The 15,171-nt window shown below is 43.4% G+C and overlaps 1 protein-coding gene across 3 annotated transcripts in view; it reads left to right on the plus strand.

Moving 5' to 3' along the window:
* The window catches only part of LOC139563596 (nesprin-1-like), a 160,868-nt gene that overhangs the window by 22,596 nt on the left and 123,101 nt on the right, over positions 1-15,171 (plus strand). For 2 of the 3 annotated variants that reach the window (XM_071382386.1, XM_071382387.1), the window contains exons 3-5: positions 3,081-3,142; positions 14,056-14,151; positions 14,828-14,911. In XM_071382386.1, the coding sequence (XP_071238487.1) occupies positions 3,081-3,142; positions 14,056-14,151; positions 14,828-14,911 (242 nt within the window). Of the gene's footprint in view, positions 1-808; positions 1,397-3,080; positions 3,143-14,055; positions 14,152-14,827; positions 14,912-15,171 lie in introns of those variants that run through there. The other variant, XM_071382389.1, reaches the window with a different exon arrangement.

Here is a 15,171-nt window from a genome sequence, read left to right on the forward strand (position 1 = left end):
CTGGGATATTGTAGCATGTTGTTAATACTATTCTGTTGCCCCATGCTGGGATATTGTAGGATGTTGTTAATACTATTCTGTTGCCCCATGCTGGGATATTGTAGCATGTTGTTAATACTATTCTGTTGCCCCATGCTGGGATATTGTAGCATGTTGTTAATACTATTCTGTTGCCCCATGCTGGGGTATTGTAGCATGTTCTGGTCTTTGTTGGTGGGAAAGTAATGTAATAGCTTTAATATAATTCAATCTTAGAATACTTAAGTCACACACACACACACACACACACACACACACACACACACACACACACACACACACACACACACACACACACACACACACACACACACACACACACACACACACACACACACACACACACACACAAACAAACAAGCACACAAACACACACATACAGTACACAATCACACACACACACACCCTCCCACTACACACACACCCACACACACCCTCCTGCACGCACGCACGCACGCACTCACACACACACACACACATACACACACACACAAGCATGCACACTCACACCCTCCCTCCCTGCTTAAATGGGGGATAATGCAGCAAAGGCAGCCTGTGACATCACTGCCTCCCTGATTGGTTGAGCAGTGCTCCAGGCTGATCCCTCCTGCTCCTGTCTGGGATGGATGCTGCTGCTAGAGGGAGGCGGGGCTACTGGGAGGCAGGGTTACTGGGAGGCAGGGAGGCGGGGCTACTAGGAGGCAGGGAGGCTGGCAGTGTAGAGGAGGCTGGGCTGTGCACACATCACATGCATTACACATGACATCCACACAACACAAGCGTGGCTCCTGTCCTCTGGATCATGGGAGAATAACAGGAAGAGGAGGGAAGGATGGGATGATGGGAAATATCGTAAATATCTGTCTCTGTTAGAGGGGTTTCCACTGCCTGCTCTGGTCTGTGTGTGTGTGTGTGTGTGTGTGGTCAGGGTGTGTGTGTGGTCAGGGTGTGTGTGTTAGGGGTGTGTGTGTATGTCGGGGAGTAGGAAGGGATTGAGGCTGCGTTCCTGCAGCTAACCCCCAGCAGCTCAGCTCTGTGTTGTCACCGGGAAACAAGTGACCATCCAGGCTGAGGCAGCTCAGATCTGTTCTGCTTCCTGTCTGAAATAAAAGGGAAAGGAACAGCTGTGGTTGCCCCTCTTTCCTCGGTTTCTTTTTCCACTGTGGATGGACTGTCATCCTCTGCTCAGACAGACAGATAGACAGACAGACAGAGGCTCACAACAAGCTCACAATGTGAAGGGCATAAGGAGGGAGGTGGCGAGCATGTGACTGGAGAATGGCTCACTATAAGGATGTAACTGTCAAAAAGAGCTCTTCTCTTAACTTGGTGACGGGATTCTTTCAGTATCTCCGTGGTAAGTAGGCCGGCAGCAGCGTTTTATATAGATCATCGCTGCATCCCGTTCTCTCAGGATTTAGATAGAAAACAACAAGGAAACCTGCCTTGGATTGTGGCTTATATGTAGGTGAACTAGACGCATGAGCCAGATGCATATTAGTGTGTTGTTAGTCTGGCCCTGTTCTCCTGCAGCAAGTGACCAGGCAGTATATTTCAAATGCGAATTTAAAAAAAATGGCCACTGTGTGTGTCCAGTGTTGTTCAACCTACCGGCAGACATGTCACTGTATCTATCTATGTCACCCTTCTTTTCTATGACAGCGACAGAAGTTGGATCCACAAAAATCAGATGTTTTGTTTTGTGTGAAAGCAGAAATGCATTACGCATGAGACACAGAGTCTGTCTGCAGTTATTATCCCCCCTCCATAAAGGACTTGGTTGGGGGTGACCTGAGAGGCCACGCATGTCGTTATTGGTGGATTGGGCATTGAGCAGTGAGTCTGCAAGAATAGAAATCTCTTCTCCTTATGACCTCATAGTGTTAGGATGCAAGAAAGCTCCTGTCAATATCTATTGGGCGTGATTAGATTCTATGTATATACCGTTTTTAACTGTAAGAGAAATTACAGTATTATTGTGAAGTTTAAGTGCGTCTTTGGTCATTTTTTCACACGTCCCGTTCTTGATATGTTAGGTCTTGAACTATAATGAGAGTCCAAAACATTAAGAACACCTTTCTAATATTGAGTTGCACCCCCTTTTGCCCTCAGAACAGCCTCAAGTCATCGGGCATGGACTCTACAAGGTGTCGAAAGTGTTCCATAGGGATGCTGGCCCATATTGACTCCAATGCTTCCCACAGTTGTGTCAAGTTGGCTGGATGTCCTTTGAGTGGTGGACCATTCTTGATACACACGGGAAACTGTTGAGCGTGAAAAACCCAGCAGCGTTACAGTTCTTGAACCTGTCTCCTCCCCTTCATCTACACCGATTTAAGTGGATTTAACCAGTGACATCAATAAGGGATCATAGCTTTCACCTAGATTCACCTAGTTAGTCTATGTCATGGAAAGAGCAGGTGTTCCTAAGGTTTTGTCTACTCAGTCTAGTTGTGTTGAAGAATTCTCCACTGCATATTTTCCTCTCTTCCTCCCTTCCTCTCTTCCTCCCTTCTTCTCTTTCTCCATTCCTCTCTTCTTCCCTTCATCTGTCCCATAACCCGCCTACCTTTGATACCGTGAGGTTTGGGGCTGGGGAGATCAGAGGTCTGCTATTGTAATGGACACTACTCACTACTCAATTAAATATTCACACTGTTTGTGAATGCACTTACTTTAACAGGCTACATGAAGCATTGGGAACAGAGAATATACTGTAGCATGAAACAGGGGAAGCAGCAGTGGGTGTAAGCGGACTAAGCGGTGTCTGTGTGACATCATGACAATGTTCTGTGACATCATGACAATGTTCCGTGACATCGTGACAATGTTCTGTGACACCATGACAATGTTCTGTGAGATCGTGACAATGTTCTGTGAGATCGTGACAATGTTCTGTGAGATCGTGACAATGTTCTGTGACATCGTGACAATGTTCTGTGACATCATGACAATGTTCTGTGAAATCGTGACAATGTTCTGTGACATCATGACAATGTTCTGTGACATCATGACAATGTTCTGTTCCACTTTTATTACAGATGAGCAAGAAGCAGTACAGAAGAGAACTTTTACTAAATGGATCAATTCCCACTTGACAAAGGTAAGAGGATATGACTTATTTTTCCCCTTGTGCTTCTCTCACAACACTTTATAAGACATGTGTAGCCTATGATGGGCTATTATGGGCTTCAATTTGTAAGTCGCTCTGGATAAGAGCGTCAGCTAAATGACTTAAATGTAAATGTAAATTATGACACCCACAGCTTCCATTTCGGTATAGGAGCTGAGATTATGAGATGATGTTATTACAACAGTATAATCACTGAGATACAACAATTGTATCACTATGGTAATATTTCTATCCTGAATATTAACCTGATCATGGTGTAATGTCTGTAACTGCCAGTCTTATGGACAGTGGCATTTCATTTCATGTGTGAACTGAGATTGGATCGTTGTCATCCAATCATAATGATTCTGAGAGGCTCCGTTACATTGAATCTGTTTTAATCACTTATAATGTCAGAGGTTTTAAGGACAGTATGTTCATATGGAAACTACAGTTTGATTGAGGTCATGATAGGCTCGTAACATTTATAGATATATTTTTCATCATCTGTTTGGATTGTGTGACGGTAGTTACTGAGTTGTTTGTGGAATTCAGTATCAGTCCTGTAGAGTTATTTTGATTGAGACAACTGTTACTGAAGATGAGTATATTGGGTTGTCACAACAACATTGGAACCAGTGGGTTGTCACAACACCATGTTGGGTTGTCACAACAACATCGGAAACAGAGGAGAGTCAGACAGAGAAAGTAAATATGACTAGGGCAGAGATCCCTGTGTTGCTCAGTTTCTGAGCAGGCCACAGTGGGCCTGCAGTATGTCTTACTGAGTCAATGTGATCCGAACAGTCAAGATGAGGAGAAAGGAATAGTATGGTCTCTGCCAAGAGGTAGAACTATCTCTGTCATTGTTGTAGAGGAGCTCACCAGGACATTTTGGAGAAGATGGCATTTGGTATTTTATTAAGATCCCCAACAGCTACTCTTCCTGGGGTCCACACAAAACATGAAACATGACATAATACAGAACATTAATAGACAACAGCTCAAGGACAGAACTACTGTACATAAATATTACCTGTAGATTGGAGCTGTGTGTGTGTGTGTGTGTGTGTGTGTGTGTGTGTGTGTGTGTGTGTGTGTGTGTGTGTGTGTGTGTGTGTGTGTGTGTGTGTGTGTGTGTGTGTGTGTGTGTGTGTCCATGGCTCGGTTTGGCAGGCAGGGAGAGTGCAGCAGCACGGTGCAGATGGAGAGTGTGAGATGGGAGGAGCTTGTCTCTGAAGGAAGCAGTCAGTCTGCTCCTGAAGCCCAGGTGGCAGTTCAGCTCCTTAACACTATAAACACTCTCATAATGACCTATAACCATCGTTATAAACACATATTATGGCTATTCATCATAAGGCTGTCCCTGACCAAAACAAATATTGGTTTACCTAGAGTCATCTGTTCTTTCAACCAATCGATTGGTCAAAATTTTTAAGCATGTATTTTTCCCTATTTTTCCCTGTATTTTTCCCTATATGAAAATTAAACGGTTCTGGACCCTCTTCCTCCTGCTGCTGCTGGCCTTCACAGATTCTGCAGTTACACTCTAAATAGGCTACACCAGGGGTTCGGCAACCTTTTCCATTTGGAGTGCCAGTTTATCTTACCATTTCTACTGATCTGCGTGCCAGTTATGGTTTTTATATGGACATTTTCGTTGAAGAGTTTCATTTCATTTATAATAAAGTCTTAGTATCTCAAAATCATTATCATGTGGTTAATCAAAATTCTCAAAGTAACTTCTATTGCCATTGCCAACTATGTAAAAATATGCCTACATAAATAAAGCCAACAAATAAAAATATCATATAAATCACATTGGCTATGCATCGACTGTCGGCAAGGAACTTGAAACATTGTATCAACTATTAACTTGGGTCTGGCCTGAAGCTCTTGCTAGCCTATTTCATGACTTTTATACCAGATCAGAGCATGACATTTTTCCCCCCTTTCACACTGAGTGGTTACTGAAAGTGAGCTGGAAAGATTTTTCAACAAGCTACGTTGAGGAACTATTGTCGTTCTCAATGGATGTAAAACCAGACCTTGTTTACTTGCTGTTTGAGGTGAAGAAAACATTACTTTGAGAAGTTCAACAGGGATCGTGAGTTAAGATGATCAGAAATACTATCAGATCCCCAAATGGGCACATTTATAGGCCTACATTTGCACACAGGTTAGGTAGCTTAGGCCTATGTGTAATCAGGTGCGCGTCCTTACTCAACATTGACAGGAGCACTACAAACAAACAACAATGAATAAATTGTCATCTCCTAAATGGAATGAAATAAACCAAAACGTTTTCCTCAAATCAAATCAAACTTTATTTGTCACATGCGCCGAATACAACAGGTGTAGACCTTACTGTGAAATGCTTTCTTACAAGCCCTTAACCAACAGTGCAGTTCAAGAAGTGTAGCCTAGGTTGTGGCAATGAGAGTGGTAAAAGATTGTAATAATAATATATTGAATGCATTAACAGAAATGACCATAACCAAACAAACATTGTAGATTAGAAATGATGAGAATGAACGGTAAATTTACTACTGGTGCTACTGGTGTGCCGTCCCACCCGTGGCCTCCGCCCAAACAACTACCTCTTTCCCTACTGTATTTATTTATTTATTTATTTTGCTCCTTTGCACCCCATTATTTCTATCTCTACTTTGCACATTCTTCCACTGCAAATCAACCATTCCAGTGTTTTACTTGCTATATTGTATTTACTTCGCCACCATGGCCTTTCTTTTGCCTTCACCTCCCTTATCTCACCTCACTTGCTCACATTGTATATAGACTTATTTTTCTACTGTATTATTGACTGTATGTTTGTTTTACTCCATGTGTAACTCTGTGTTGTTGTATGTGTCGAACTGCTTTGCTTTATCTTGGTCAGGTCGCAATTGTAAATGAGAACTTGTTCTCAACTGGCCTACCTGGTTAAATAAAGGTGAAATAAAAAAAATAAAAATGATTAGTCCGCTGAGACAGGTGTGAATCAGACAGGTGACTCATGTACCATAAAATATACTGCTCGACATCTTGGTCTACCGACAGCCTATTGAACAAACAATCGACCAGTCGACTAAATGGGGTCAGACCTAATCATCGTCATCATGACTGTGTTCATAATGCGTTACAGATTATGGGCTTAATAGAAAGTGTTAGGGCGTACCATGTTTTCTTGCTGTATTTTAAGCAGCCAGGTTTTGCTGGCTCAGAAGCTTTAGGTGACGCAGCACATTGGGATGCTGCTTGGTCAGGGTGCAGAGATAAAGCAGCACATTGGGATGCTGCTTGGTCAGGGCACAGAGATAAAGCAACACATTGGGATGCTGCTTGGTCAGGGCACAGAGATAAAGCAACACATTGGGCTACTGCTTGCTCAGGGCACAGAGATAAAGCAACACATTGGGATGCTGCTTGGTCAGGGCACAGAGATAAAGCAACACATTGGGATGCTGCTTGGTCAGGGCACAGAGATAAAGCAACACATTGGGATGCTGCTTGGTCAGGGCACAGAGATAAAGCAACACATTGGGATGCTGCTTGGTCAGGGCACAGAGATAAAGCAACACATTGGGATGCTGCTTGGTCAGGGCACAGAGATAAAGCAACACATTGGGCTGCTGCTTGGTCAGGGCACAGAGATAAAGCAACACATTGGGCTGCTGCTTGCTCAGGGCACAGAGATAAAGCAACATATTGGGCTACTGCTTGCTCAGGTCACAGAGATAAAGCAACACATTGGGCTGCTGCTTGGTCAGGGCACAGAGATAAAGCAACACATTGGGCTGCTGCTTGGTCAGGGCACAGAGATAAATCAACACATTGGGATGCTGCTTGGTCAGGGCGCAGAGATAAAGCAACACATTGGGCTGCTGCTTGGTCAGGGCACAGATATAAAGCAACACATTGGGATGCTGCTTGGTCAGGGCACAGAGATAAAGCAACACATTGGGCTACTGCTTGGACAGGGCGCAGAGATAAAGCAACACATTGGGCTGCTGCTTGGTCAGGGCGCAGAGATAAAGCAACACATTGGGCTGCTGCTTGCTCAGGGCACAGAGATAAATCAACACATTGGGATGCTGCTTGGTCAGGGCGCAGAGATAAAGCAACACATTGGGCTGCTGCTTGGTCAGGGCACAGATATAAAGCAACACATTGGGCTGCTGCTTGCTCAGGGCACAGAGATAAAGCAACACATTGGGCTACTGCTTGGTCAGGGCGCACAGACAAAGCAACACATTGGGATGCTGCTTGGTCAGGGTGCACAGAGATAAAGCAACACATTGGGATGCTGCTTGGTCAGGGCACAGAGATAAAGCAACACATTGGGCTACTGTTTGGTCAGGTCACAGAGATAAAGCAACACAGTGGGCTACTGTTTGGTCAGGGCACAGAGATAAAGCAACACATTGGGCTGCTGCTTGGTCAGGGCACAGAGATAAAGCAACACATTGGGCTGCTGCTTGCTCAGGGCACAGAGATAAAGCAACACATTGGGATGCTGCTTGGTCAGGGCACAGAGATAAAGCAACATATTGGGCAGCTGCTTGGTCAGGGCGCACAGATAAAGCAACACATTGGGCAGCTGCTTGGTCAGGGCGCACAGATAAAGCAACACATTGGGCAGCTGCTTGGTCAGGGCGCACAGATAAAGCAACACATTGGGCTGCTGCTTGGTCAGGTCACAGAGATAAAGCAACACATTGGGCTAATGCTTGGTCAGGGTGCAGAGATTGGTCTTTTGTTCTGTCAGATCTGCCCACGAGGCAGCAGTGTGGATTCAAAACATTGGATGTAATGTGGCTGGCCATTAAGTCACCACGGAGGCCTATTCCTCATTATTCATGTTATACACACACTTCACCCCTCTCTCTCTCTCTCTCTCTCTCTCTCTCTCTCTCTCTCTCTCTCTCTCTCTCTCTTTTCCTCTCTCTCTCTCTCTCTCTCTCTCTCTCTCTCTCTCTCTCTCTCTCTCTCTCTCTCTCTCTCACTCTCAATTATATTTCAATTTAAGGGCTTTATTGGCATGGAAAACATATGTTAACATTGCCAAAGCAAGTCTCACATTCTCTCTCATTCTCTTTCACTCTCTCTCGCTCTCTCTTTGTCTATCCCCCCCTCTCTCTCTCTCTCTCTTTGTCTCTCTCCCTTCCTTGCATGAGTAGGTGTGTCCAAACTGTTGACTGGTACTGTATATATACATTCTCTTTAACTCTCTCTTGCTTTCTCATTCTCTCTCGTTCTCTCTCTCCCTCTTCCTCTCTCCCCCTCTATCTATCTATCTATCTATCTATCTATCTATCTATCTATCTATCTATCTATCTATCTATCTATCTATCTATCACATTTCAATTTCAATTTAAGGGGCTTTATTGGCATGGGAAACATTGCCAAAGCAAGTAAAATATATAATAAACATAAGTGAAATACACAATACAAAATTAACAGTAAACATTTCACTCACAAAAGTTCCAAAATAGTAAAGAAATTTCAAATGTCATATTATGTCTATATACAGTGTTGTAATGATGTGCAAATATTTAAAATACAAAATGGAAAATAAATACACATAAATATAGGTTGTATTTACAGTGGTGTTTGTTCTTCACTGGTTGCTTTTTTCTTGTGGCAACAGGCCACAAATCTTGCTGCTGTGATGGCACACTGTGGTTTTTCACCCAGTAGATATGGGAGTTTATCAAAATTTGATTTGTTTTTTAATTCTTTGTTGGTCTGTGTAATCTGAGGAAATATATGTATCTAATATGGTCATACATTTGGCAGGAGGTTAGAAAGTGCAGCTCAGTTTCCACCTCATTTTGTGGGCAGAGCCTGGTCTTTCTCAATAGGTGGCCTTTCTCGGTGGCCTTTCTCAATAGCAAGGCTATGCTCACTGAGTCTGTACATACTAGTCAACGATTTCCTTCATTTTAGGTCAGTCACAGTGGTCAGGTATTCTGCCACTGTGTACTCTCTGTTTAGGGCCAAATAGCATTCTAGTTAGCTCTGTTTTTTTGTAAATTCTTTCCTTTTATCTTTTTCTTTTCTCATGATTTGGTTGGGTCTAGTTGTGTTGCTGTCCTGGGGCTCTGTGGGGTCTGTTCGTATTTGTGAACAGAGCCCCAGGACCAGCTTGCTTAGGGGACTCTTCTCATTTCTCTGTAGGTGAAGGTTTGGGAATCGCTTCCTTTTAGGTGATTGTAGAATTTAATGGCTCTTTTCTGGATTTTGATAATTAGCGGGTATCGGCGTAATTCTGATCTGCATGTATTATTTGGTGTTTTTCGCTGTAAACGGGGGATATTTTTGCAGAATTCTGCGTGCAGAGTCTAAAATTGGTGTTTGTCCCATTTTGTGAATTATTGATTGGTGAGTGGACCCCAGACCTCACAACCATAAAGGGCAATAGGTTCAAAAAAAAAAAAAATGGTTTGCAGATGTTAATGCGAGTGTAGCGAAATGCTTGTGCTTCTAGTTCCCGACCGTGCAGTAATATCTAACAAGTAATCGTTCTATAACTGATTGAAGTATTTTTAGCCAGATTTTAATTGGTATGTCAAATATTATGTTCCCTTTGATGGTATAGAAGGCCCTTCTTGCCTTGTCTCGCAGATCATTCACAGCTTTGTGGAAGTTACCCGTGGTGCTGAGGTTTAGGCCAAGATACAGTGCTCTAGGGCAACGTTGTCTAGATGGAATTTGTATTCGTGGTCCTGGCAACTGGACCTTTTTTGGAACACCATTATTTTTGTCTTGCTGAGATTTACTATCAGGGCCCAGGTCTGACAGAATCTTTGCAGAAGATCTAGGTGCTGCTGTAGGCCCTCCTTGGTTGGGGACAGAAGCACCAGATCATCAGCAAAAAGTAGACATTTGACTTCAAATTCTGTTAGGGTGAGGCTGGGTTCTGCAGACTGTTCTAGTGCCCTTGCCAATTCGTTGATATATATGTTGAAGAGGGTGGGGCTTAAGCTGCATCTCTGTCTCACCCCCCGGCCCTGTGGAAAGAAATGTTTGTGTTTTTTGCCAATTTTAACCACACACTTGTTGTTTGTGTACATGGATTTTATAACGTTGTGTATGTTTTTCCCCCAACACCACTTTCCATCAATTTGTATAGCAGACCCACATGCCAAATTGAGTTGAAAGCTTTTTTGAAATTCACAAAGCATGAGAAGACTTTGCCTTTGTTTTGGTTTATTTGTTTGTTTGTCAATTAGGGTGTGCAGGGAATACGTGGTCTGTCGTATGGTAATTTGGTAAAAAGCCAATTTGGTATTTACTCAGTACATTGTTTTCGCTGAGGAAATGTACGAGTCTGCTGTTAATGATAATGCAGAGGATTTTCCCAAGGTTGCTGTTGACGCATATCCCCCGATAGTTATTGGGGTCAAATTTGTCTCCACTTTTGTGGATTGGAGTGATCAGTCCTTGGTTCCAAATATTGGGGAAGATGCCAGAGCTGAGGATGATGTTAAAGAGTTTAAGTATAGCCAATTGGAATTTTTGGTCTGTATATTTTATCATTTAATTTAGGATATCATCAACTCCACAGGCATTTTTGAGTTGGAGGGTTTGTATTTTGTCCTGTAGTTCATTTAATGTAATAGGAAAATCCAGTGGGTTCTGGTAGTCTTTAATAGTTCATTCCAAGATTTGTTTTTGATCATATATATGTGTTTTGCTGTTTCTTCTTTGTTATAGAGCCAAAACGATTGGAGAAGTGATTTATCCATACATCTCCACTTTGAATAGATAACTCTTCGTGTTGTTGTTTGTTTAGAGTTTTCCAATTTTCCCAGAAGTGGTTAAATTCTATGGATTCTTTAATTACATTGAGCTGATTTCTGACGTGCTGTTCCTTCTTTTTCCGTAGTGTATTTCTGTATTGTTTTAGTGATTCACTTTAGTGAAGGCGTAGACTCAGGTTTTCAGGGTCTCTATGTTTTTGGTTGGATAGGTTTCTCAATTTCTTTCTTAGGTTTTTGCATTCTTCATTAAACCATTTGTCATTGTTGTTCATTTTCTTAGGTTGTCTGCTTGACATTTTTTAGATTTGATAGGGAAGCGGAAGGCAAATATACTATTTAAGTTTTCTACTGCCAAGTTTACACCTTCACTATTACATTGAAACCTTTTGTTCAGGTGTGGGTTCTCTCTGTGCAGGTCCTTCGGGAGGGGGTCTTGCAGGTCTGGGAGGGTGTCTTGATGGTCTGCTCTCTGGGTCTTGTTGGGGGGGGTGTTGTTGTGCTGGTCTGTTTTGTGGGTTTGTTCTGTCTGGATTGTGTGGACTAGCTCTCTGAGCTCCACCATGTCTCTCTCTCTCTCTCTCTCCCTCTCTATTTCCCCCCCCTCTCTCTCTCTCTCTCTCCTCCCTCTGTCTCTCTCTCTCTCTCCCTCTCTCTCTCTCTCTCTCTCTCTCTCTCTCTCTCTCTCTCTCTCTCTCTCTCTCTCTCTCTCTCTCTCTCTCTCTCTCTCTCTCTCTCCCTCTCTATTTCTCTCCTCCCTCTGTCTCTCTCTCTCTCTTTATTTCTCTCTATTTCTCTCTCTCTCTCTCTCTCTCTCTCTCTCTCTCTCTCTCTCTCTCTCTCTCTCTCTCTCTCTCTCTCTCTCTCTCTCTCTCTCTCTCTCTCTCTCTCTCTCTCTCTCTCTCTCTCTCTCTCTCTCACTCTCTCTCTCTGTACATGCCAATAAACCTGTAGAATAAGCCAAGTCATGATACAGACCTGGCTCTCCATTTCAGCCACCTACACCAGGGTTCTTTTTATTTGAATCAGCTGTGTAATGCTAGGGCAAAAACAAAAACGTGCACCCAGGGGGCCCCGGGACAGTGTTTGGGAAACCCTGCTCTACTGTAACCTACTGCTACTGTATGAGCGATTCAAATCTCAATTCTTATCAGATCATCTGTCAATCAGTTGATCAAATCTCCTCTAAACCTTTCTCGTCCGATAAGCAAAGCCATTCTGAATGGATTGTAATAGATCCCCTGGTGGGTGCCTGAAAGATTCCATTTTCAATATTGATTTGGAATGTAACACAATTCCCATGACATTAGCGAGGATGAATTTATGATGGAAAGTGCTGTCTCTTTCAGTTTGAACTTTCACTCTGCAGTCACGCTTTTCCCATCGTGTCCATTTCCTCTCACATTACCAAGCACTCTTCCACTGATTTACTGTTTTATGACAGTGTGTGTGTGTTTGTGCGTGCGTGATAAGTGTGTGTGTTTGTGCGTGCGTGATAAGTGTGCATGTGTGTCTGTGTGTGTTATGACAGTGAGGAGGGGGCTTGACATGTGACTTTGTTTGTCACTTAAACCCAGGATGGGCTTGATGGTTTACCTTGTGATTCATGTAAGTAGAATGGCATTCTGGAAATGTGTGCTTCATGTTACCAGTCAAATAGTTGAATGTAATTTCTATATTTTAGTCGTTCTTTTTGTGGTTAGGATACTGGTAGTCACAGAGGAATACTAGCATCTACAAGTCTTTCATTGGATTCTGTCTCTGAAGCAAAGAAAATAGCACAAAAAACAGTGGGACCTTCATTTTCACACGTGTGTGTGTGTGTGTGTGTGTGTGTGTGTGTGTGTGTGTGTGTGTGTGTGTGTGTGTGTGTGTGTGTGTGTGTGTGTGTGTGTGTGTGTGTGTGTGTGTGTGTGTGTGTGTGTATGTGTGTGTGTGCCTGCCTGCCTGCTATGCCCCACACAGTCACAACCAATTGCATACTGCAATCCTGTCATGCTATGTGTCGAGTTGTGAAACGAAACAGCTCAGCCTTCCAATAAAATACCTACAAAGCGCCAAGCTTAATTAAACCTTTGATTTCCAGTCAAATTTCTTTGAATATTCTGTGTTTCATAAAGTAGATTGCTCTGTCATCAGTCAGTCAGAATTCCCTCAGCTCTGATAATACATTAGTTGGATACAGTATGTTACATGAAACAACTATGCCCAGCTAGGGTTAAATGGACCCATGCTCTGATTTAGCACTGAATCACACCGCCTCAGGAACGGGCACCAAGCCACCTCAGAGGCTCTGAGGCACAGGCACCATCTTTACAGCTGCGGGGGAGCTCTTTCTGTTCTCTCTGTAGCTCTGTCTGTAGCTCTGTCTGTAGCTCTGTCTGTAGCTAGCCAGCAAGCTGTTCGGTCTGGACCCCAGCCTGTAGCTAGCCAGCAAGCTGTTCGGTCTGGACCCCAGCCTGTAGCTAGCCAGCAAGCTGTTCGGTCTGGACCCCAGCCTGTAGCTAGCTAGCAAGCTGTTCGGTCTGGACCCCAGCCTGTAGCTAGCCAGCAAGCTGTTCGGTCTGGACCCCAGCCTGTAGCTAGCCAGCAAACTGTTCGGTCTGGACCCCAGCCTGTAGCTAGCCAGCAAGCTGTTCGGTCTGGACCCCAGCCTGTAGCTAGCCAGCAAGCTGTTCGGTCTGGACCCCAGCCTGTAGCTAGCCAGCAAACTGTTCGGTCTGGACCCCAGCCTGTAGCTAGCCAGCAAGCTGTTCGGTCTGGACCCCAGCCTGTAGCTAGCCAGCAAGCTGTTCGGTCTGGACCCCAGCCTGTAGCTAGCCAGCAAGCTGTTCGGTCTGGACCCCAGCCTGTAGCTAGCCAGCAAGCTGTTCGGTCTGGACCCCAGCCTGTAGCTAGCTAGTTCTCTGCTCTCTTTTCTCCTCAACACAAGGACTGGGGGAGAATGAATGTCTTGTGTTTCTAGAATTTACATATTGAGAGATTATAATGGATTATAATGAGATAATGAGCCTTTATTAAACTACAGTAGGTCTATAATTTGTAACAGTATACCATTTGCTATGTTCAAACAATGTTCAATGTCTAAGTCTTTTATTCGTTTCTCTGTTGAATTAAGATGTTGTCTCTTCTCTTTCCTAGCGTAAACCACCTCTAGAGGTCACCGACCTTTTCGAGGACGTCAAAGATGGGGTGAAACTGTTAGCTCTATTGGAGGTGCTGTCTGGACAGAGACTGGTAAGCACTGCTCTTAATATAAACAGCCTGGCCACTGGAGACTTCTGTTCGTGCTACAGAGTTCAGTTACATTTAATTACCACACTATAGTGTAAAAGGAGGATTATAAAAATGTATTGTATGAATAAAGGAATTACGAATTCACAGCCAGTAATCACACTGTAGTTGTGTGTTATACGGGCCTATTTGTCAGTCAGTGTTACTCTCTTACATTGCTGGTTGTTGTATACAGTATGTATTTGTAACGTTCGTCATCGGAATGAGACCAAAGCGCAGCTTGGAAAGTGTTCATGATTTAATGTTCACCAAAACACTCAAACAAAATTACAAAATGAAAGCGCACAGTTCCGTCAGGGAAACAACCTAAACAGAAAACAACACCCCACAAAACCCAAAAGGAAAACTTATATATGCTGCCTCTGATTGGGAACCACACTCGGCAAAACAACAAAGAAATAGAAAACATAGATTTTCCCACCCGAGTCACACCCTGACCTAACCAAACATAGAGAATAAATAAGGATCTCTAAGGTCAGGGCGTGACAGTATTTGTGTTGAAATTTCTTGCTGTTTTTAATGTGAGCACTCTGGTTGGTAAGATTTACATTGTATTTACAGTATTACTTATGGGAAATACACTTGACCTTCACTCGAACCCTCCCTCCTCTCCCCCCAGCCGTGTGAGCAGGGCCGCCAGCTGAAGAGGATCCACTGGGTGTCCAACATCGGCACCGCCCTCAGGTTCCTCGAAGGCAGGAAGGTAAGCACACCCTCAGAGTCGTTTTCTGAAGTATTTTGTCATAGCTTGAGTTTAACGTATAAACCAAAGTGCTTCTTAGCAATGTCACTAATAACTTTAGGACAAGGCTTGTGAAAAGTAGATGAACCTCTATTTAATGCAACAGTAACAGTTTGAAAATGAACTATCGTTTGATAGTGTTTAGGAACAAAAATACAGTGCCGTGAAAAAGTATTTGCCCCCTTTCTGATTTTCTATATTGTTGCATATTTTTGATACTG

The sequence above is a fragment of the Salvelinus alpinus genome, chromosome 34 (genome assembly GCF_045679555.1).
Source record: "Salvelinus alpinus chromosome 34, SLU_Salpinus.1, whole genome shotgun sequence".
Taxonomy (NCBI): domain Eukaryota; kingdom Metazoa; phylum Chordata; class Actinopteri; order Salmoniformes; family Salmonidae; genus Salvelinus; species Salvelinus alpinus.